Source organism: Mastacembelus armatus, chromosome 3 (genome assembly GCF_900324485.2).
Source record: "Mastacembelus armatus chromosome 3, fMasArm1.2, whole genome shotgun sequence".
Taxonomy (NCBI): domain Eukaryota; kingdom Metazoa; phylum Chordata; class Actinopteri; order Synbranchiformes; family Mastacembelidae; genus Mastacembelus; species Mastacembelus armatus.
In genome coordinates, this window is record NC_046635.1 from 23,157,270 (window position 1) to 23,182,187 (window position 24,918).

Here is a 24,918-nt window from a genome sequence, read left to right on the forward strand (position 1 = left end):
TACCAATTCTAGTTTTCTTGTATGTCTGCCTGATTATCCTTCTGTCTGGTTGGGCAGCTCAGTCAGCTTTAGACCACTGACTTTCAAAGGGAAATGAAAAAGCATGGTCTTGTCTCTACTCAGGCTGGCTGATGCCTCTCTTAACCTTCCCTCAGTTACACTAGTACTCATCTACTACTCTTGTCTACTCTTGTCTCCTACTGTGGTTTCCATGTCTGCCCTTTTCATCCGTCATTCTCTCTTTTCTCCCTTTTCACACATACAGACACACGACGGTCACTCCCTTGTCTGCTGACCATCAGCGTTGCCCTATCAGAAAAGGTTGGCCTCCACTTATTTGGAGATCATTAATCATCCCGTGTAGGACAGGAGGCCCCTTAATCCAGCCACTCCTCTTCCAGGCCTCACCAAGCAGGCCACAGCACAGCCCTCCGCCCCAATCCCCCACGGCGTTATCAAGTTTCAGTGGTTGTAACTGTAGCACAGTAAACAGAGTGGGGAGAAGAATGAGGTAGGCCAACAGAGGAAGAGATGGCTGCAGAAAGAAAGAGAAAATGTAATTTCCTAACTACATTTCAATGGTGCAGTCAATGGAAAAAGACACTTCTTCGGTCTCATAAACTGAACCCCATGTTGAGAACTGTATCAGTAATGAGTCATATTATTCAAACTATTTGAAATAAGATGATGCCCGAACTGCAGGTAAAAAGGGATTATATTTATTGTGTATTAGTAAAGCAACATATCAGTTTAAAAGGCTGCTCTCAAAGGTAAACAATTTAACCTGTAATCCAGCACTATCTATAATGAACAAATGTGCTCACAATACCTTGTGTTTTTGCTGTTAAACCAACCAGGACCAGGTGCTGCCAGTTTCCAGAAGTTGTGGGGTGTTAACTAAAGGAAAATGAGGCCATATCAAAGAGCCAGTGAATGTTCCTATTGTAGTGTGGTGTTTGTACAGAGGGTCTGCCTGTTACGAGGGCCAGTGTGAGGCTGACCGGGGGAGTAATATAATGCATACATGGATCCCCCAGAGCCCATTCATGGTGTAATTGGTGTGGACAGAGATCTTGGTCTCAGGGTTACAGTTAGGAAACTTCCTCTAATGTCCTGCTGGGAGGCCACTTTTCCCACACCACAAACACTGCAAAAAATACCCAGTTTAACCTGGACATAAGATTCTTGTTTTTAGGTGAAAAAAGCTCATACAGCCTTGTGCTGCCCAGTCCAAGTAGTTTTTAGGGTATTTCAGATATAAATGGTCTGCCGTTCTCATCTTGTTTACAGGAACCTAAAAATGCCATTTTCTTATTTCAGTAAAAGAAAGTAGGATTTAAAAGGGCCAATAATTATCGACTAGCTCAAATTTAATTATAGCTTTACAGGAACAAACTGAGGGGAGGCATTCACAGTAAATTTTACTATGGAGCTGAAGCAAAATAAAACATGCTTGTTATAATCATTTCCATCTTGCCTTTCTTCTCTCCTGACTTTTTGTCTAATTCTACACATCTTTCTCCAGCCTTTTAAAGACCACTACAACTTAAACAGGACAGACAAGTCCAGCTTACCACTTTATTACCATGATCAGACCTACGTTTAGTATAGAGGGATTTACCCCTAAAATAGCTCTAAAGCAGCGATAACACACCATGTGGTCCCTCTTAAGCTGAACCTACACTTCTTATTAAGAGTGTCACCCTGGGATAAATCTAGCCTTTGCTGAGCACGACGTGTGAGGTTTTCAGGCTGGAGCAAGAGGGACTAAAACACTTGTCTTTAGTAATGGCATTACTCCCTCCCTTCTTGACTGGTGATTTCACTGAACAGGAGGCTCTCTCTCCTTGCCTCTGTCCATCAAATCACCTCTGGCCATTAATCATCTCAAGCGGACAGCGCTGACAGGCAGTTGGCTGCATCACTCTTTTATTTTCTTCCCTTTTTTTAATCTTGTTTCCCTTACTGCTGCCCCCTCACCAATTACCTCTTTACAGCCCCACCTCCTGCCCCAAACCCCCCCAATCCAAAATAAAAAGTGGCCTGGTGTCAAACCAAAACAATCACCCATCTGCTTAATCGAAACCTTTGAGGTGGTTAATGGCATCAGGCTAGCGTTAAAGCTTCTCTCTGGTTTCCCAGTGGGGGTTATACAGCAAACCCTATAATGGATATGATGAACAGTGATGCTTTGCATGAAGGCTGATATCCCACACTCTTACAACATTAGCAGCCCTAGTGCATTTACATCATGCTTACATGCTGTGGCTTTAACCAATGTTTAAATTGACAGTGAATTGCAGGAGGTTTTCCACTTTAATAAAACAGCTCATTTTCTAAGATTATAAGCAACAAATAGTGTGCAGGTTAATGGTAAACGTGAAAGAGACACAGCAGTGGATCTAAGAAAAATTCCTATGGCCCAACAATGATCTTATATGACAGAACAGTAGTCATTGAAGAAAAAAGAGCTCAGAGGGTAAAGCTAGAGAGAGTTTATATGTGCGTCTTCTGCCATTGCTGTGATGTACAGCTCATCAATGGGCCCCTTTACGCACAGACAGGATTTAGGACAGCTGCTAAAATTCCTCAACCATTAACACACACACGCCTGTTTTTAAGTGCAGAGGCAGGAAATGGGAATCCCTCGTAAGTTTTCCTTCCGCTGTTGCTTTCCTCTCAAGGTCTAGAGGCCCCACAATGAGGTGGGAAAAGCACTTCACCATTTGTCTCTCTCAGTTTAGAGATTCCCCTGAATTTCACTTAACCTCACAATCAACTTCAGACAATCTGAGAGTATTTTCAAGCATTGAAGCAAGTATTTGTAAGGTCAGTCAAATGACGAGGTTGGCTTTTTCCCCATTATCTGCTTTAATTCCCCTTTCGAAATCCCATATAGCAGTGACATTAAATCTAAAGGGCCTTTTAAATGCTCTTTCATTAAAAAGAGTGCAATAACCTTGGCCTCATAGCTATGAATTGAAATGAAAGGAGGAGTAAATGCACAGTAATTAGAGGATGCCATCAAGAAGAGCTAAGCAAGGCTAGTTCTTTTATCTTACATATCTCTGGCACTAAAAGCAAAAAGGGAATCCAGTCAGGCAATTTGTTCCCTGTGATTAAGACTCTGGACTGAGACACAGTAGAGGTCAGCCAAGTGCCTCTTGCCTTAAAGGAGGGGTGAAGATTACACTCTACAGTAGTTGAAATTATGCTGTACTGTCTTGTGCAATAGGTTCCTCAGATCTCTCATCTCTAAGGTCAATATCAACATCCTGTATCCAGATTTTTCAACTTTTCCATTTAATTTTTTCTTGCCCTTTTGTTTTCTCAAGTGAAAACATTCAAATAAAATCATCTACCATTGCTACTTCTGTTTGTTAAAACTGTTGTTGGGCAATGCTCCTTGCATTTTCTCACTGTTGGTCACTTGAGCTGATGATGATACAGGAACTTGATCCACACGAGCTTACTTCAGTAGTCCTAAGTGAATTACATTTCCAAATGTAATTCAACTAAATAAGTTAGGCAAAATGCAATGCAATTTTAACTGCTGTTTTATTTTATTTATTTTGAGATGGGAACAGTTTACTAGCTAATTTGTCATTTTTGATACTGTTATTTCTTTCGCATTTGTTCTGTTGTGGTTTTTCCTGTCTTTCGTAAATGAAAATCTAATGAAAATAATGTGATGTGGTGCAATGTAATAAGCCAGTTATCTACTGTCAGGTGGTATTTTTGTCAGCTTGATGGATTTCTCTGTCTGACCAGCACAAGTAAAGGGTCAGCCAATCAGTCCTAGTGTCTGCCACTGGACAGAGACGCTAACAGGGCCCTGACAGATCCTGTCCCTCCCTCTCTTTGACTCAGCTTAATTCATCACCCTACAAACAAGACCTCCGGGTGCTAAGACCAGACCAGACACTCAGAAGCTGCTGCTCGCTAAGAAAAAAAGCACACACATCCACGTCAACGCACATGGCCCCATCTACACAAGTCTACACACCATCATCATCCGTCACAGTCTGACAAAACAAACTTATGCGTTGCATACACATTCACATGCACACTATATCACCCATTACAGCCTGTGACCAAACATCATCATGTATGAACCACACACATGCACGCACTCACAGACCATCATCACCCATCATAGCCTGCCAAAACATAATGTGAAATATGCACCACTGTGATAACATTGTGATTCACCTTGGGAGGTATTGCTCAAGGCATGGCACCAGATTTGTCTGATAAAGGCCTAAAGCCGTCCTGGTAAGAGGGGTCTTGTAGGTAGTGTCAGGCAGCATGCAGTCAGTTGAGCCTGCCCGGCTGTGGGCCAACTAAATAAGTGAGGTCATGCCAGATCCTCTTGGCTTTGATACTGCAGGATTAACAGAGGTAGATCTCACCTGCTGACCCCTTAAGGCCTTAACTCTGGGGAGGGGAATTAGTAAAGGATTTCTTAGCTAGTGAGAGTTACAGCATGTTTTTTGAGTTGATCAATGATCTATGACTATGAAACAAGCAGAAACATTTGCAGGACCAGAGCCACAGAGATTTGTACTTTTGTCATTGCTCAATTTACACGGGTTTTAACAATCACATGACCAAAGAAACCATTTGTTGTAGGCCTAACACCAATCTACAGTGAAATTCCAGATGCCCTGTAAAAAATAGCAAGGTCTCTTCACACTGAGACAGGAAATGACTCTTGAGAAATGGAAGACGTGTTCTATTTGCTTTTCTCCACATAGACAGAGGGTGAGAAATTAACTCCAAGCGATGCCACATCTGTGGCAACTCTTATAGACCCACATTACATAATGCAAATGTTTTTTCTTCTAAAGGGTTTAAATACACCATTGGCTTGTAGATGAATTTTAGAGTATATACTGAATTGTTAACAGGGTACAAAGCCTGAAACCATACAGCAAAACCCAGGTCCTTCAGTCAGGGAACTTATTGATAAATGATTCACATAAAACTTTAATATGCAGGGGTTTTTCACAAACCTTGATCCTTGATCATGTTGTAGCAATCTTGAGAAACCTCTAAATTCTATGGAGAACTGCATACACATGCATATGCAACCCAACTAAACTTTAATTTGAAGCGTATGCCAAACCACTGGAACAGAGTAAATAAGAAACCATAAATTACTAAAGAGCACCCTTACCTCTTTTTTGCATGAAGGTAAAGAGGTCGTCCAAAAACTCCTTCCTTTTGGGATCACTGTCCAGTTCATACAACTGAAAGAGAAAACAGAAGTTTATTATTCCACTGTGCTACATTTAGCTCATTCAACAAGTTAAATTGAAACCGAAGTTATAGTCGCCTAGCTCTTCAGTCGAGTAAACTATGTAGTTTTAGTTAAGTTTCTCTTTATGGTTTACATTTGCCCTTTTCCAATATAAATCCACAAGCTGACAATGTCAATGCAAACACTGAAACACTTTTAAATTGTGATATTTTAATAATTCTATATTTTTACTGTTTGATCAGATTTACACTTATACAAAAATACCTCTCTGCAATGTTCTTTGCAGTATAATTACTGAGCAGTTCTTTCCCCTCACACAGGTGTAGAACATACAAGCATGTCAACAGTCAGTTAACCAATGGCTGCTGTCATTGTGGTGCAACCAAGTGCAACTTTTAAATAGAAGAGATGAGGCAACAAGAGGCTATACATCCATCAGTCTTTGTCAGTGCTAGTTCTCTGAAGCTGGCACGGAGTTTCATGGCCATGGAGATACATTTATAGCTCTGCATATTGAGGATGCTTCAAAAGGTTAACCTATTTACAATTTTCATTAGGCTGACTTTTATAAGAACGCATGTTGTCATGTAATTGATGCAATGGTTACCTTATGGCTGAAGCCATTTTAGCTACATTTACATTACAGGCCCTAATTCAGATTTTGGGGGGGGGTTTTGTGTTGATGGTTCACATTCATGTTTTTCAAGTGGCATGCATCTGCCTCCAGGGTGAGCACTGTTGACCTGCCATGTATATACAGATTTTGTTGAAATTTGAGTCACAGACATACAAGAATAACATCATTTGCGCAACAATCAAATCTCGAAATGACCTCTAACTTCTGCCTAGAATATGTTCTTTTCAGTTTAGTCTCTCCATAAATGTCCATCAAATTTAAATGTCCATCATTTCTCCGCTGACCCCTCTCAGTTTTGCTCTTCTTCATTTTTATTTTTACCAGTCTGTGAGTGGTCAACCCCAAATGAGGGCAACTGACAATATGCACATTTGAAGAGGAGTGAGATGTTGAAAAAGCCCACATTCATTCAAATCTGACCTTTGTGATAGCAGCTGCATAGTCAGAGGTCAAGTATTATATCTGATTAAATCTAACATGAAAAAATCTAATTAGATTTTTTCACACTTCCCTGAAAGAAATCAAATGTGAGTCACTTGTAGCAAAAAGGCCACTTTTGCATGTCATGCGACTATAGCTCCTGTGACCACAATTTCCATGTGCTCACCTTTGCAAAGTCTCTGGAGGCCTCTCCTCTTCCTCTGCTACTGTCAGCATCATCTGCCCAGCCTGCATTCCCATTCTGTGACAGAGAGAAAACAGATAAGGTCAGTAAACAAAGAAAGTGATTATAAACACACACACACACACACACACACACACACACACACACACACACAGAATTTACTCTGTGGTATTCTCATATTTAGTAATGTAAATGGATTGTCAATTATTTAAACATTTTTAGATAAGATCATTTCTAATATTTGTTTCATTTTTTGATAGGGACTAAAGAGACCCAAACAGATAACATGATACACAACAAGGTTCCTGACCAGCACTGACCCAGTGATACTGCCTGTTTCAGCCATGAATGTAGTTGTATAAGAAGGGATTTTTGGCATTATTTTCCAAAACGTGTTGATTTGATTTTATCTGCAAATATTTCATCAGGTTAACCTAGACTGCAAGTGAAAGACGTTCATGCTCAGCCAAAACACTGGCTAAACTCTGTGGTAGTTACCACAAATACCAACGTTCTGCGGCACAAAGTGAAACAGTAATACACACTCAAACACCAAGAATGCATTTTTCCAGGGGTTGGAGGAGTAACCTCTGGAGTTATTGTGCCCCTGAGCTCCAGTGTGTCCCTCCCCCTTCATCCTCAAACATCTCCATTTGACCTAAACCATCTGCATCTGGGCCTGCCCTTCCCCCACCAATGTCTTCCGACCCAGCTGGATACAAGGGCCCCCCATCCTTCAATCTTAACGCAGCTGTGACGGGTGGCCAAGTTCATGGAGTGTAGCTGGCTGTCAGTAGGGGCCGGGGGAGGGCTGGTCAGTAGCCCTAGTCCACACACACATGTGCGAAGGCTATGTTTGTGAGTCAGGTAGGAGGGGCAATGGCCCCACAAGAAGGGAAGGAAGGAAAATATGGGAAGAAAAGAGTGCACGGTATGTGCCGACCAGGAATGTCTCCTAAAGACAAAACCTATAAAAGCATCAGGAATCAAAACAAGATCTGTTTGGGGGGGTCTTGTTAATAGCTGCAGCCCAGAGTCTAGTTTCAACCAGGAGCCCATTGGTCAGTGGCAATTACAGAGCCTGAAATGAGAGCCGGGAGGGCAAAGGTTGTCAAGGCCCCTGAGAGCAACTCATTTCACCCCCTCACTGTCTATATGTGCAATGGCTGTCAACATTCATGCTCCATAAACAAATACTCACCAGCCATCAATTTGTAAACCCACTGCAAATGGTATGTTTCAGGGCAGAGTTAAAAACATAAAGATTTTAATACAAAATGATATGTCTGTTGAGAGATGTCAGCAAGCAGCCAGTTTTACACGTCAAAGGTAATGTATATTCACATTACAATTGCAGACTCTTTGTTAAGATACAATCAGGCACATTTTGAGCATAGAAAAACTAGTATTTGAAGTTTGTTTAAATTTTCACCAGTTGATTACTATAACATATCTGTTTTGAAAAAAATGGTTTCTCAGCTGATATCTGGTGTTGAGTATGAATTTAAAAATACAACTCATTTCTTATCAGAAATATTTACAGTCAACAAAATTAGCAATACTATGCCATATAGATTACAACAACTTCATCAACAAGGTAAATTTATTATGACATATTTGAAGGCCTTCCAGACCTTTGCACACAATTTGTCCACTGTTGTCAACCTATGAAGGTTATAAAAGATTGTAGCAGATTGTAATAGACGATAATTCAGACTGCACACATATAAAATTGGCAATTTCATGGGCACTTTTGCAAAGACAAAGCTTTGTATTCTTCACAATTCATACATGCTGGATGTTCCCTATTCAATGAACCAGAGGTTGACATCACATACTGACAGCAACCAAGCAATATGTACAGAATATAAATATCGTTTTAGTTAGATAGACCTCTCTCTGAATGTTTTGGCTGATAAAATGCTAAACTCACACCATCAAATCCTTTTAACTAATTATTATAAAAAAACTTTCCACAAGGTGACTTCTGTCCATACATATGAGGCACACTGAGCTGCATTAACTGTAAACTCTGCTTAGTGATTAACATGTTCTAGTAATTTAACAGATGCTCTTATCCAAAGTAAATTACTATGAACCCTCCAACACGTGAATGACCTTCCAACTCAGCAGTATCACAGAGGAAAGGCAGTAGTTGCTCGGTTACTGGCCTTGGGTTTCTTAGGGGAACACAAATGTGTCTATACAGAAACAACACGCACACCGACACACACACATACACACACGCACGCACGCACACACACACACACACACACGCGCGCGCACACACACACACACGCGCACACACACACACACACACACACACACGCACACCTTTCTATAGTTGTGAGGACATTCACAGACGTCATACATTCCCTATTTGCTTACCCTAACCTTAACCATCACCGGTAAATTCCTAACCCCAATCTTAACCATAATACTAGTTATAACCTCAAACTAAGTCCCACCAATCAAACAGCCCTTTGAGGTTTTGAGATCTGGCCATAACGTCCCCACAGCAATAGTTTCAAACTAAAATTTGTCCACGCAAACACACCCGCCTGATTGAGGGACACTCTGTGTTATGGGAACACAGGGGTCAAGGTGTTCCTGACATCAACCAAGAGTAAAAGTCCATAGTGACAGAACACGACAGTCCAGTCGGTATCAGACTTGGAGCTGGAGCTAGACTTTAGAGCCACCCCCCCCTCACTTTCTGCGGTGCCTCTAAAACATAACATTTATTAGTATTCTACTAATTTTGTGTACAATCTGTGGATATTTCGTTTATTTGACAATGGGACAACTTTATACTAAATGGTATGTTAATATATATATATATATATACATATATAGCATAAACACAGTCGCAATGCTTTTCTTTATGGTGGCGACAGTGCAGTTACAGAGGTCAAATCTTTAATCTATGTTCAGCACAAAAAATGCTAAGGTGAGCCAAAATTCATATCATGCAATACAAATATAAAATCTAATAAAAAACTTTGTAGATAGAGGTGGGAAAAATCATTACTGATAATCAGCCCCTGCATTTTTATGATCTTTTTTGGAAAATAAAATACTCAAAATAAAATTAGTTCCAATGAATCAAAAACTTTTTTTCATATTGTTTTGCAGCAATAAAATATATTCTCACAGTGACTGATTATTTTCCCAGCAAACATATGTTGCAATTTCCCCATCAACATATCTGGAACAGCATAACAGCAATTTAAACTACATATAATATGAACTGAGTTTGCTAACTACTGAAATATCACTCTGAACTGTGGAGTGCTCTTTAGCTGAACAAGAATTCATGGGTGATATGATGAGAGAGAAAAGTGATGTTCAAGATAAAACTACACTGTTCTATTAGTAATATTTATTCCAGCGCAAAGCCTGTTTACTAAAGCACCTTAAAGCAACCAAAAAGCTGTTTACAACAAGGACATTTCTGCATCATGTGGCTGTGGATTTTGATACCATCAACAATGAGCTTTAGCGACTAAACCAGAGGCACTGAAAGGACTGCTGTGAATGACTGCCTGTGACTGGGTCTGGGAGTGGCATTTCTGCTGTCACTTGGCATAACGCAAATAAATCCAGCTGCATCTATAGAAAAACCTGTCTTCTCTAGGTGGTTCAAAAAAGACACAGTAATTGGAACTTGGAAGCCATTAACCATGAATAGACATGTCAGCTCTTGAATTGGGACCTTGGTCAGCTCAGGAATGTTAACACCATGTTGTTTTTTGTCAAGTGAAGAGTGGATACTGATGTTTTGGGACTACTCCTTATTATCAGCCACCTCAGTCCCTTCATCACATTCAGCACTCCACCCAGAAAAGACTTCTTTTTAAAAAATCCTATACCCTACCTACATTAAGGACAGAAGTGTACAAAATTTGGTTTGCCTTGATTAATATATGCCTTGGTAATGCAACTTAAGATTTTGGACTTTATATCATAAGCAGTCTTAAAGCCAGAAATCTGAAAGTATTCCTGCAAACATCAATTTAATCAGGTTAAATTAAAGGGTGATATCTGTATATCTCCGCGCCTGAAGGAAGTTATGTCTATCAAAATGGCAGCAATTGGCAACATTACCTCTCCCTGTTCTTCCTTTCACTAAAACTCTAAGTGCACCAGTTCTGAATTCTATGTATTTGTGTATTTATGCAACACCACTTCCACCCATTATAGTGGACACCCTTCTGGCTGCAACAAGTTGACATTCTTTGCATAACCCTGTATGGGACAAACCTCACAACTCCTACTTGAATCTTGATACATAGCTTCAGGGTAATTCTGCGCAGCCATTATTGAAAGATGTCTAGAGTAGAGCCACCATTTTAGTGAGGCCAAGCAGGGAGGCCAGGAACAAGAAGGGTTAATGGCTGCTGCTTGGTGAGTGGGGGGTGGATGGCATTGATTGCCCAGGATGTTGACAGCACTTCTCCAATTTGATAGTGGAGACTTAATAAAAGCATCATGTGACCTGCAGTTTCAGCTAATCAGAAACATGGAGCCAGACCTGAAAACAGTTGCTGCTTTGCAGTGCAGTGGTATGATCCTGCAGACTAAACACAGTCTAATGAAAAAAGTACATTAGAGCCTTGTTAACCCTGAACCATACACCAAACCCATATCTTCCCACTCCGAACATGGTCTTTTCTCTTAGCGTCCTACCCACTTCACAGTTCCACACTGCAAACCAAGTTTCTTGGACCACAGCCAATGAAGGGGAGGCCCCAAAAAACAGCACTGGATGTGCAAGCACAAGGAACCACTAAGCCCCTTCTAAATGTAATCTCACAACCCACAGCAATACTCGTCATCTGCAGTCATCTACGCCATGCTAAGGTAAGTGAGATGAGGGCAGGATCACAGCTCCCAGGGTGACCTAACCTCCCTCAGCTCCAACTAGATACCCCAATTTTGGGAAACCCTCATGAAAATGCAAGTATCTACAAAGAAATCAGTGTAAACAGCCACACCTATCCTCAGAGCAAACAAAATACATGCACATACAAGCAGAATCCCTATAGCAACCCCAGGCAGTACACCAAGAGTAACAGTGCTCTAAGTGCAAGCTCTGCCAGAAGAGAGACTAGAGGAAGGGTGAATTGAGTGAAATTCACCAACATTCCTGTACACCAGTAATAGGACCTCACAATAACAGAGCACCAGAGAGCCCCTCTCATCCCACAGGTACTCTTAACATCTCAGTCACGGACTAATCTTTTTTAGCCAAATTGCTGCCTGTCAAAACAGTTCAGCGAGGGAAATCCTTTAAACAGACACAGCAGCAGTAATTTAATCACAATTAAACCCTGCAGTAGAAATCTGGATCACAGCCAACAACAGTGACAAATGGTAGTCAAAAGCAGCTACAAGTATACTTAAGAGTTAAACTATTGCTAATTTTGCACATTTGACTACAAATGACCTTAATATTGCTAAGCCGGTAGATGCCCTTTTTTCAAAAATGCACTGTAGTGAACTAAGATGAAGACGTCTTTATAGGTCTTTGCTTTCTACATCTACATCTCAGTACATTTACAGTAGCATGCCCATTTTCTCCACAAGAGAAAAAAAAAAAAAAGCCCTGATGTCTTTTGTTTAAGTGCATCTGTGAAGTCTCCTTAATGCTCTCAAAGAAAGCGAATCTGCTTTCCCCTCAGCATGGCTAAAATAACGAGCATTGTGGGGGGCAGCAATCTCTAATCCAAATCAAATAATTGGGGTCTTGATCCCACTGCAGGACTCCAGGAATCATTACATTGCCTCTCACCAGGGAGAGAGGTGGGTATGTTGGGAGATGAGCTGAGTGGATGGCATCCTTTTTCTGCCAACTGCTATAAAGGATCTCATGGTGAGGTGACCATAAGCTGCAACCAGCCAAGGCTTTTGACTAATCGCTATTCCATGTGCAACAAGAGGGAAGTAAATCTCACAGCCACTCTGGAACATATGGTAGAGTTCATACTTAACATCAGATCCACTACAAATTCTCTGCTCTCATTAAGAATTATTATGGAGCATAAAAAAAAGTCACATATCAAATGAAAGCAGGCCAGAAGCAGTGAACAGGACCCAAGGGCATGCCTGCCTCTGAATGTCCGGTCATGTTTGGAACCAGAAGAGATTTCTGGCTTTTGGGGGAACAGGCAAAGTGGCAGGGACAAGGGGCTATAACACCCAAGGCAGAACGTGTTTCTACCTGCCCCAGCCTCAGTGGTGCTGCACCTCTAAACAGGCCACTGAAAACAGGCCTCCAGGCAAGACCACCTCTCCTTCCATTAATCACTCCAATTACAAAGCTGGAAGAAAGAGCTAGAGGAAAAAAATGGGTGGGTGGGAGAGTCACAATAGAAAGACAGAATAAAAATAGGCAAATGGACACACCAAAGAGAAACCAAACTCATACCCTGGTCAACACACCTCATCCAATTTCACACGCAGAGAGAGTTCATACTGTAACCAACTAGAAAGACTTAAGTTTGAAAGAAAGGGGTGGAGCTGCATATTTAGTTCCTGGGTAAACACGTCGGTTGGTGACCAGCAAGTCTGGTTTGCCAAATAAACTGACTGCATTTGTTCAATTCCTGTCCTTTCACCAAGATACCACATTCCAGAGGGAGAGGCCCCATCCCCCATTACACGAGCTGGCCCCTTTCGCTGCCTCACACAAATGCAACTTTTATAGGCTGGTGTGGGCAGAAGTTCACACTCACTGGTTCAAAGACCCTTTCACAGGCAGAGCAAACATTTCAGTGAATCACATCTGTGCCACCACATACACTACTCCACAAGTTAACCCTTTCCCATAGTGTTTCAGGCCTATAAGAAGCTAGACTTTCCACCTAAACTATGCCCCGACTTCCCCCCTCATGGATAATTTGATTTAAACCTCTCACTTTTGCTCTATAAAGTATACAAAGACAGATGTTAAGTTGTCTCCAATATACAAAGCACTAATGATAAAATTATTCAAATTCCTATTCTCACAGCACATTTACACTAAAAGAATTGCACATCCACAATAAAAAAAATGTTCAATAAAACCAGATTTTAGGGTCCTTGGTAATCATAACTGCTTTGAGCGAGAAGCCATGGTGCTGCACAGGTTATGGCAGATTAGCTGCTTATTCTGGGTTAAAAGCTTTGGCTAAAAATACCTTGCATATCTCACATCTTTCAACGAGCAAGCATCCACTTCACCCCCATGCTAATGGTAGCTAGAGACATCACACAGACCTGATAGGCCTTTATATACATTCTCGTCGTTATACTGACAGTGCTCAGAACCTGATACATTTAGAATCAACAAGAAACCTTCACTGCTATTATACGTCACATCTAATTACATATGAAATGACAGAGGTCACAACGCCTGCAGTCATAGGGGTAAATGACTTCTTTGTTTGGTGTATCGCAAATGGGCAGAGAGGTATGGGGAGGGCTAGAAACCAGTACCATTATTCTTAAGGTTTCCTTCATCAGAGAAGTTAGTGTTATGACTATCTCTTTAAATCTGTAGTATCAAATGTTCAAACCATAAGCACAATTCACAGCTGTCTATAGAGCCTAATCGATAGGGAGCAACTTCCCTGTTCAACGCCAGAGGTATCTGTTTCCTCTCCGCTAGCGTTAAGTGTGCAGGGACATTCCACCCCTGACAGGCCAGTACACCCCAGGGACCTGGGCTGGGATGGTGCAGCCCGTCACACATCTGGAGCTCATCTTCAGGGGCCAGCAAGCCACTACATCTCTACTGGAAGATCAAAACACGGTAGAAACTTAAAAGGAACCAAACCATACCTAACTTATTTTACTGAGGGAATTATTTAATCAAAATAGAAGGAAAACCACCTTTCAGTGTCATTGCTGTGAGTTATGCAATCATTGAACAGCCATACTTAGCGTGGTATCTTGGCCAATGCTATCAAGCTCATCAGGTTAAAATATAAGCCATGCTGTGCAACAGTCCTTTAGAACTTCTTTTGCCACTTGTCATTTACTTTTTTTAACTAGTTTAAAAATTAGAAAAAAGGTTTTTACCATAAACATATGGATGATAAATGATACTTGCATAATCAGGAGTTAAGGCAGCTAATTGACAGGCCGAGTTAGTTCTATTTGTTGTAACTGACCAACTCCACCAAGCATAGGCATTCTCTGAATAGTAATCATGTATTCTAGTACGTTATAAGACATTAATCAGCTTTCACTTAGCATGCTTTTTTGTTAGGTCTCTGCTTAAAGCAGCAGCCACATGGAAGTGGTTACCTTTTATTGTGCAATCCCTGCTCTATGGAAAACCATGTTGTACTGTATCTGCCGCTTTTAAAGAAAGTTTTTCTTATTCTGAGGAAACACTGTATACAATTAAGAAAATGTTGTTATAAATTATCAGTTTGTCATTACTACATACATACATACATGCATACTAATATTACCCAATTTTTCTTTTTGGTGTGTTGCAAAAGTGGGGAATGTAATATAGACAGCAAAGCAAAGAGAACCTACAAAACAGAAGCACATAATGAGAACAGCAAAACAAAAAAAAAATTAAGAAATTAAGTCTTTCTTTGAAAGACTGTAAAGAATGTTTTTCAACCATGTGCAACAAGTTGCTCTATTTGGTAATCTAATTTTCCTTACCCTATTTACATGTATGCTGACTCATGTAAAGTGCACTTGAACTATGATTCCAAAGTGAACTGAGAACAACACTCTCCAAATGCATTAGACATTGTTCCAACTTTGAGTTATCGATCATTCAGTAACACACGCAACACAGTCAGTCATTTAGCTCATATCCTCCTTGTGCTGAAAGTGTGGAGCTTCCTCAGGTTTTGTAATCACATTTATTTTTGGGCCTAAAAGCCTGAGATATCTTTGTTTGACCAGATGGTTGGCTAATCAAGGGCGGCTCCGCTGGGGGTTGGGGCATCCCAAATCCACCAGAAACATTACTGAACCCTGTTCTACATTAATATGTTTATGTTTGTCAAAAAAAAAAGCAGTGTGATTTGATACACATTATTTAAATTTCAGAAACACACTCTACATGTTTAAGAAAACCACCCACTCACTGACACCTGACTATATAACATAAGATTTTATTTATGTTGTCAAATAATTAAGTACAAATGGAAATAAAAAAACAATTCAGGCTTCATCAACCTGAAAAATACAGAACCACATTTAACAAATTTAATAATCTCCTCAAGTTCCAACATATATTTTTATAATAACCTACATTCACAGTAGTCCCTGTTAACATTTTAATTTTCTGTGCCATTGTTTAATCATTTACTAATGTGGCTTTTGAAATTATCGACTGCAGTTGACATGGTCCATAGTACTATTCACAGTGTGATTGTTTATTAACCAGATTAGCTACAGTTCAAAGCCTGATGTGTTTTTTTCTGTCATCTGAAATAATTCAATGTTTAAAGACCAACCTGTCAATCCAATACATGCAGTGAATCCAACATGTGTGCTGCTGAAAGTCACGCAAACATTAATCTAAAAGGATCAGACTTCCACTCTTTTCATTTCAAATGCTCAAATATTGTACTTCAGTGAAGTTGAATACAGAAATGAGATGCATAGTTTGATATATTCCCCGTTTGTTTACAAAAGCATTAATCAAAGCCTGATTTTTAATTATTTGGGTTTTAAGTTCAGAACTTTTTGCACAGAAAAACATATCCATCACAACCAAAAGAACCACCAAATATCATGATTTTCAACATAAATATGCTGTCCAGTAACCAGCGTGAATGAATCACTGTTACAAACAGGACTTTGCTCTTGCTAATGGGAATTAGCAGAGTTTTTTTTCCTATGTGAATCTGTGATAAATACTCTACTATCTGCGGGTTTCTTGTGTTGACTTTGAGTGGGGAAGTGAGCAGCTTAGATGTACAGCCCTGCGTGTAGAATGTAAATGTTAGAAGCTGAGCTGTGGACACATTGTCTTTAGTGTAAGTGACGTTTCCTGGGCTCCAGCCAGGAGCTTTTTTTTTTTTTCTTCCTTCCTCCTCTGCTAGTAGCTCCCTCTTACAAGCACATGATTAAGCTCAGCTGGCGTTTGAAGACTTGGCAGACAAATAACCTGGCCACATGCTACTATAAACTACATGGGATTTTGGCAGGCAGCGCAATAAGCGTGCTGACTGAAAAGCAAGCAGGCTATAGTGAAAGAAAAGCCTCCTGCACATCTTTCACCTTCCTCTCCTCTGTGTGGCTTTGTGCCAGATCACAGCCAGCTGCTGTGTTTACCCAAGGGCCTTGACACAGTGGCCCAGTTATACCTACCAAGCCCTGAAACCAGCCTGGAGCACAGCCAAAGCAGAGACAGAACACAGCCAAGAGAGCCAGCAACAATAGAGACACACGCTACACCTCTTCATTACAAGGCCTTGTCTACAAGGAGCAAAAGCCAATGCCAGAAGCAAAATTTTGCCCGATGCAGAAGGCTGTGGCTAACACATAAATGCTGCTTGGCTTCAGGTCCCCGATATGATACATCTTACAACAGTATTTGAAACACCTGATGTCTGGTAGTTCTTTAGATTGGGCATATCGTGGTGATTAATGTTAGTGAAACCCAAATATACAGAAACAGTGAACGCAACCCTCAGTACCACTTTCTGTTACCAGCTGCGTTAGTAATGAATATTACAAATTCTCAAATAGCCAAAGCAAATTACCAAATCAAGTGTTTATTTAGCCAATTTTTGAATTATATATTTTGGCTTCATGCTATATGCCCTATGTAAAAATAAACAAGCAAATAAAATAAAGTTCTTGTACAGGAGTCTAGATTCAGACATTATTTTGCCTGTAGAAACTTTGGCTTCTTTTGTAAAATGATAAAGTGAAGTGTCAAAAAATGAGAAACTGATTTGGTTTCAGTATCACAATCCAGCTATCATAATGACAGCAGCACTAGCAGGATGGATGGACAGAATGGATAGACAGATAAAATTAGAGGTCGACCGATCGATCAGCCGAGCCGATTAATCTGCTGTTTTTTTGCACATTTTAATTAATCGGCATCGGCCCATTTCGCTGCACATTAGGCCGATTTATAGGCTGGCACATCTGCAACCAGCTAAGCGTTGTTGTGGAACACGTGAGGACCCCTCTTGCAACAAGCAAGCTGTCGCCACCAGTGTTCAGTAAGCTGATGTTCCCGTCTGCTGAAAAGCGTCCAAAAACGGTAAGAAAGTACTTATCTTTCGTTTTTAATCTAGTCTAATACGTTTCATTGGTTAAATATGAAGATACTTTTGGAGAGCGATTGCGAGTACCTTTTTGGGTCTGTATTGTTAGCGAGCTGTAGGCACGGGTACCAAAACATGCTAACAAGCCCAGCGACTAAATTATTATAGTAGCATGCGTTGTATGGATAAACTCTATGTTATTAATTCTGTTTCTATACCGGAGAGTTTCTCTTCCTCTGCGTGAGAGACAGAGCAACGCACACACTGTAGCCATGCCCTGTTTACATTTTACACACACAGCTTCAGCTAATGATGGCAGGGGAAAACCATTCGTAACGCGTAATTACATTGTAGAGTATTAGAATTGATGCTGACCATGCTTATCATGTGTGCAACAAATTTGAAAGTAGAAACGCGTGCAATTCAGACGAATACTCTTGCTAAAACACGCAGGATAACTTTCCTCAATAAATGTGTCTGTGCGTCCGACACACACAGGAAAGAGATGAAGGGGGAAAATTAACATTGGCCAAAAGAATCGGCATCATATATTGGCCATCGGCTGCCCTGATTTCTAAATATTGGCATTGGCCAGAGAAAACCCATATCATCGACCTCGAGACAAAATCAATCAGTATAGACAGCAAGTCTATTTGAAACTAACAGAAATGTTGCTCAACAATGTCATATGACCATGGTTCTATTTCTCACCAGCTGCCAAAGGCGTTGGTGGATGTCTTTGTTTCATTTGGCTATTCCCCTTTCTCTGTTTGCCTTCATTGAAGAGCAGGTGTTGAGATATGTTGACTGGGAGTGGTTGTAAAGGCCCAATAGTGCCAGGAGAGGGGGGCTTGTGGTTTCACTACCAACTGATCAAATTACAGCAGGCATCAGTAGCTCAGTTTCCATTAGAAGCAAGGAAGTCAATCCTCCAGGGTCGATTTAAGAAAAAAAAGTGTGACAACCCTAATGGACATGCACCATTTGCATTTAAATGTGAGAACTTCTGCCACTGAATTCAATTAAATGGATTTAAAAAAGTAATTTGCATGATGTTTCAGAAGCAGACAGATTTCTCATATATCTGAAGAGGGAAGTGTGCTAATGCAGCGGGCTGGGACATGAAGTGGTGGTTGTACAAAACAAAAGACCATCGTGTGAGCAAAAAGTTTTATGTAGTTCAACTTTTTCTATACCACAACGTAATGTCCAGCGAGGTCATACATTTTAAACGTGTGTGAATTTCTGATGGATTACTTTGTTACGTCAATGCTGTATTCCTAGATCTTCTTGGGAAGTTGATGATCCAAGATAATAAGTTTCCAAAGCTGTAAAATCCCATCTGTATTACAAACTGCTGCTGTGTTTTGCTGTCTGATAAGCTTTAAACAAATAAAAACATTCTTCCAACTGGACTTCCCAGATCATATTTTGTTGTCTCATGGTTCATGAAATTTGGGGGAAAAAAAAAACAAAGCAACACAAAACAAAAACCAAACATGACTATTGTTGATCCTTGAGTCGTTTTAACATGCGGCAAATGTTTGTGGATACAGCCCAAAGCAGACACCTCTCATACAGTATCAAAAAGACCTTGTACTCTTAACAGGTAACTTAACAAAGCAAAATGAAATGGGTCTATTGAAAGGAACACCACATACTTCTTCCTCTGGTGAAGATGTTTTTGTCATTTAAAGGACAAAGGTATTTAAAGAGGGATCTGAATGGGAGTATGTAACACCCAGGCTTAAATGGACACAACCTTCTCCGCAAACATGTCTACAATGCAAATCACTAGAACATACTGATGATAAAACCACAGAGGAAATGAGCATTTCAAAACAGCTGCTTTGTCAAGATAAAAAGGTTTAGACGAGGAATGGTCCTATAACAGAAATTAAATTAAGATCAGTGAATTTTGTTTGTTTGTTTTACTGTTTGGATGAAAATGCATAACTCTTATGTGATGTGATAAACACACTGAAACACAAGCTGTCAAATATTTTCGATCCACGGGACCACAGATTTCCATTTGAAAGAAGGCTGGCCCAAGTCTTCTCCATCTAGGATGTTTGTGTGGTTTATATTTCACCCACATTACCAGTGTGGAGTACAAAATGTAACTATTAGCGTAAAACCATTCCTCACTTTGATTGACTACCACAGGATCCCCTCAGGGATACTGGACCATGAAACCATGAAAATCTAACACAATCTAACTCCTTCAGTCTTGTGTGTAGATGGCAGAATCATCACAACAGGCTAAACACTGGCAGTTATAACTGTGTTTGACCAGGCAACGGTGTGGCGGAGGTGAGGGGCCTGGATGCACCATGAGAAGCCTCCTCTCCTGTCTGCCAGCAGCAGATGTGCCCTTTGGGACACAGACAAATAAAAAAGTGTCTCTGCCTGCACTAGTTGGCCCTCCCATTCTACTCCTCCCATTCAGGCCCTTTGGCTTTTTTCTTTTACAGCCCCTGCAACACTGGGTGAAATGAATTGAAAGATCACCAATCAGGGTCCCACTACAAAAACGAACATACACTCACCCACCCCCATCAACCCCCCCCCCCCGCCACCATCTCTTGCTGGGAGCCCCCAGTGGGAATGTTCACTGTTTGAAGAGTTAACTCTTTAATTCCGTCTGGAATGTTTCCTCTGGGTGGGGCAGCGTAATGTGTTGAGCCAGTCCACTCACCCCTCTTCCCCAGCATCTCCCCCTCTCTCTCCCTACCCCCTTCATCTCCCTGCTATATTCAATACCTCTATTTCTGGGTAGGGGGAATCTTACACACTTGGCTGTTAAGAGCAGGTCAGCACAAAGTGAAGCTTGTGCTATGTCAGGATGAATCTGTCTTAAGCACTATCCCTGATAAATCTGCCACAGCCACCTGCATGTAAAAAAGAAAATCTCTCAACCACACTGGCATATTAGAGTTTTTCATGGATGTTTACTATCAAAACTAATATGCCAAAAAAGTTCACTTGAACTAGTAGCATGATACATGATAAATCAGTATCAAAAAGCATGATACTGGACACTATAGGTTTATCCAATTATTTGAAAATCCCAAGCATTTTCTGAGAATATTGACAACAGTAGAACATGTTTTGTATTTCATTTCATTTCAAAATTGTATTACCCATTTTTAAATACAACAGGCAACTTAAATCAAATTACATGTTCCCACATTGCCAATACACCAAATCTACTGGAAACGGGAAGTCTAAAATATAATTATGCATCACTAATTGTGTGGGTCTATGTCCTTATTTGTTTTCATAACAGTAGGAGCTACATTAAGCATCAATCACAACATTAAAAAAGAAAATCTAGAGCTAAAAGCCTCCATCCAACGCAACCAGCCAACGCCTGCTGTTAATGAGGCAAAGCAAGGCTCACACAGTACTGGACAACAAACATAAACTGAAAATTTCCAGAGCAACGTACCACATAAATGAATGTGCAAACACTACACCTCACCTCAGTCCATTAAAAATGCTGGACTACCAAAACAGACAGTTCAGTTGAACAGTTGAAAAAGATCGTTTTGAAAGTTTAGCACTTGATATGAAGACACAAATAAAATAATTTATAACATTTTATATCCAAATTAACCACGTGGCTCACTTAAAAAATATTCACGTTTTACGTGAAAATAGATTGAAGTGCTTGTGTACAAACCTGAATGCATTTAAACAGAAACAACAAACCATATAAGACATCACATTAATGAGGAAGTTGTTCTGGTTGAACAAATGTATATAAACAGGAATAAGGAGAGATGGTAGATCGAGCAAACAGAATGTTGAGGGGAATTTCACCCCAGCTAAAAATACAGATAAAATCAGACACCTTCAGCCAGCACAATCTGAACTGAGATCAGTGTTGTAGCTAAGGGCAAATTTATAAATGAGGTTAACCAGTAACTGTTCCTGGCAATTCATCACAAATGGCATTAGTAATATCATTTTGCAGTCATGAAGTCGCCCAGATGACAAAGAAACTGGGAGAGAGTTTAAAAGCTCCATTTTCTCAAAAAAAAGTGGAAAAACTGAAAAGAACATAAATTTAATTCAGTTTGTGCATTAGGGTGCATGTAACAAGAGGAATTAGTGTAGATAACAACAATATAACTGACAGATAGGATTGCCCCTTTTTTGATAACTTACAAGCCTTTATTTTTTAAAATCACAATTGTACTTTTCCTCATGGTACTCATATATCAACTAATGACTGCGCTGCTACACAAAAGCAGATTCAAATGCAAATAAGCCATCATCACTTCCATTACTACAATGACAAATATGCTGGCTTATTGTCCTTTACTGTAACATTCTTCAATTGTTGGTCGGGTAAAACATAGGAGACAACGTATTCATTGAGATGTTAAAGCATTTCTGTCAGTCTTACCAGCAGAAGTTATAGTTGACATTTTCTATTCCCTTTGGCTGAGAAAACACAGGTCTCACACATTATGGTCATACATCTTGGTCTGAACAGGCACTGCAACATGCTTTAATGGATCTGAACGTTCCTCATTAGTTCTCATCAGAAGGACCTCCATTTGAAGGCGATATTGCACAAACAGAGGTCAAGCAGTAATTCCAGCCTTATTACATCAGCCTAATAGGAAGTCTAGCAAACAGAATAAGACTATGTGCATCATTTAAAACAAACTGACAGTTATGGCATATGAGAGACCAACATAACAGTCAGAAAGCAGAAACCAGATCAGGTCGGTGTATACAGCCTTGCACGCCAGACACTGAGGCCTCCCGTCTCCCACCGCTACACTACTGAGAGAGATTGTGATACAGCTTTCCCAACCACAGTGCAGCAATGGGCACGACACACCAGCATGCTTTTGTTTTACATTTGACTTTCTAAATGAAAACTTGAGTCCATCAGCTACATATAATGCCCTCCTCATTTATCATAAATGAACTATAAATGAGGCCAAACATTCCTGCCTCTAAAAGCTCACACACAATCCTTATCGATTTCTGTGATGCAGCCATGCAGATCCCCACTTCCTGGCTGATGTGTTGCTGGGGCAACAGCTAAATTATGCAACAGGGCTGGTTCAACAGACAGGCCGCAGTGCCCAAGCAGGAGAAGCATGGTGAAAAAGTGAAAAGTGATGATAAGGCTTGACAGTAGATTTGCCCAGTTCTCAATTGTTCTATTCTGTCCCCCCCCCGATTAGCCTGAAAAACTTTCCAGTTTTTCCTGGTTTGCAGTATCTCAGAATCCAAAACACCCAAAATGACAAACTACAAATGTAATCAGGTTGTAGTGTGTAATTATCCAGCCAGCTGTAATGGAGCCTGCTAAATACATTACCTTGCCATTGTGCATCTACATTTACTAGGTTAATGTTCGTGGCTGTCACGTAACAAAATCAGTCTTTGTGAATCAATGACGTGCTAGGGATTCTTAATAGGATTTTCTTTGCCGAGTCACAGGATATCACTAAACAAGAGCACCAACACTTAAATTACAAACAATGCCTGGCTACATGCTCCTAAAACATACTGTTCAGCTCTATGACGAGAGAAGCACTCATACCTGTTTCTGTCTCCCCCTCTGTGTTCACAGCAATGCAAATGTGGACATGCTCTGTTCACAGCTTCCATTTTGTCTCATTTGTCAGAGTCACAGGTAGTTGCACAGGAACAAACAGTATGTAAACATAAAAATCGAGAGCCACTGTATCCACACACCTGCAGCATACCACACAATGCCTCCTGCCAACACAACTGAAGCAATGTCACCACCAGTATACTAGGGCATAAGACACAATCTCTATTCTATGTGATTAAAATTTGAAGTGGAGTCGTCTATGGACATGTTTGTGTATATGAGCATCAGTGGTGGTTGGGTGGATTACAGGGGTCATGGAACCTCTGTCCTGCTGCGATGGAAGCCAGCGTGCTGAGGCCAGCCTGTTTCCCGCCCCAGCTCTCTCTCTCTCCACGCGATGGCTTTGTCCATTCCCTTGTTTAACAATTATTTACTCTGCTGTTTAGGATACGGCTGAGGTCACCTCACATACATCACTAGCATAAAAGCACTGGCTACCCTTTCCTGTCCACCCCCATCTGACCTGTATAGTCCCACACTACTCATATACACTCAAAACACTGAGGAGTACACAGAGTAAAGGACAAACTAATGTTGTCTGTCAAGTGCTGCTGCTCAATGAGACAACTAAATGTTATCATTATCATCATTACTACAAAGCTACACATGGTTTGTTCCTTCATATATCTGTGACATGTTACACGTTGCATCCATTGCCAATTTTAAACATTAGGGAGTTGCAAATAAAGTTGCTCTATGTAAAATTACAAGCCAAATTCTTTAAATATGGACTCATTATCCCAGTATTTGTCACAGATCACACAAAAAGTACTTTGTATAAAAGCCTCCACCCAGCAATACTGACTTCATGAAATGTAAATGTTAATGTAAATGGTCTTGCGTACATTTGACTCTTCAGCTAGTCATTTCATCCCCCCCTCTGTCAGTTCTTTTGGAACATAATAAATGTGTTTCACCCGTTATTAGAGGGGGTCGGCATTTGTGGCATCTGCCAGGCTCGTCTCTGGCCTCCGGAAGACAATCACATCAAAAAAAAAAAAAAAAAAGAAAAGAAAAGAAAAAAGAAAACAGTTACCCTTCCTCCACTATCCCCTCCCCCTACAGCGGTGCAACCTGAAACTGCCTGAAGAGATGAGCTGTCATTAAATACTGCAGAGCTGACATAATGACAGGAAAGATAAAAGAGAGGAAACAAAAAAAGACCAGACCAATTCTTGTCCCATAATGCCTCCCCCAACCCCCAGGCTCAGCCCGCCTCACCTAATAAAAGACACCGGGACACAGAGAGGGCACTGGTCAGCTGCAACTGTACTGTCAGGATCTCCTGTTCTGACAATGTTCACACAAAGCCTGGTCACCTTGCAGAATAACACTACTCCACTCTGACATGCCTGAAAACTAGAAGGCAGAGGCTCTAGTTGATATTCAACAATAAAACAACTGCTCCTCCTCCCACCACCTATATATTGCTGCCTTCCCTGAGCATCTCTACTGTAGTAATCCTGTGTGTCCTTAACAAATGTGCATACTTTAAAGCCAAAT

The 24,918-nt window shown here is 40.6% G+C and overlaps 1 protein-coding gene across 2 annotated transcripts in view; it reads right to left on the reverse strand.

Moving 5' to 3' along the window:
• Window positions 1-24,918, reverse strand: part of LOC113122543 (AT-rich interactive domain-containing protein 3B) — a 48,301-nt gene that overhangs the window by 19,491 nt on the left and 3,892 nt on the right. For both annotated transcript variants that reach the window (XM_026293966.1, XM_026293965.1), the window contains exons 3-4: window positions 6,508-6,582; window positions 5,180-5,252 (exon numbers count right to left, since the gene is read on the reverse strand). In XM_026293966.1, the coding sequence (XP_026149751.1) occupies window positions 5,180-5,252; window positions 6,508-6,582 (148 nt within the window). The remainder of the gene's footprint in view (window positions 1-5,179; window positions 5,253-6,507; window positions 6,583-24,918) is intronic.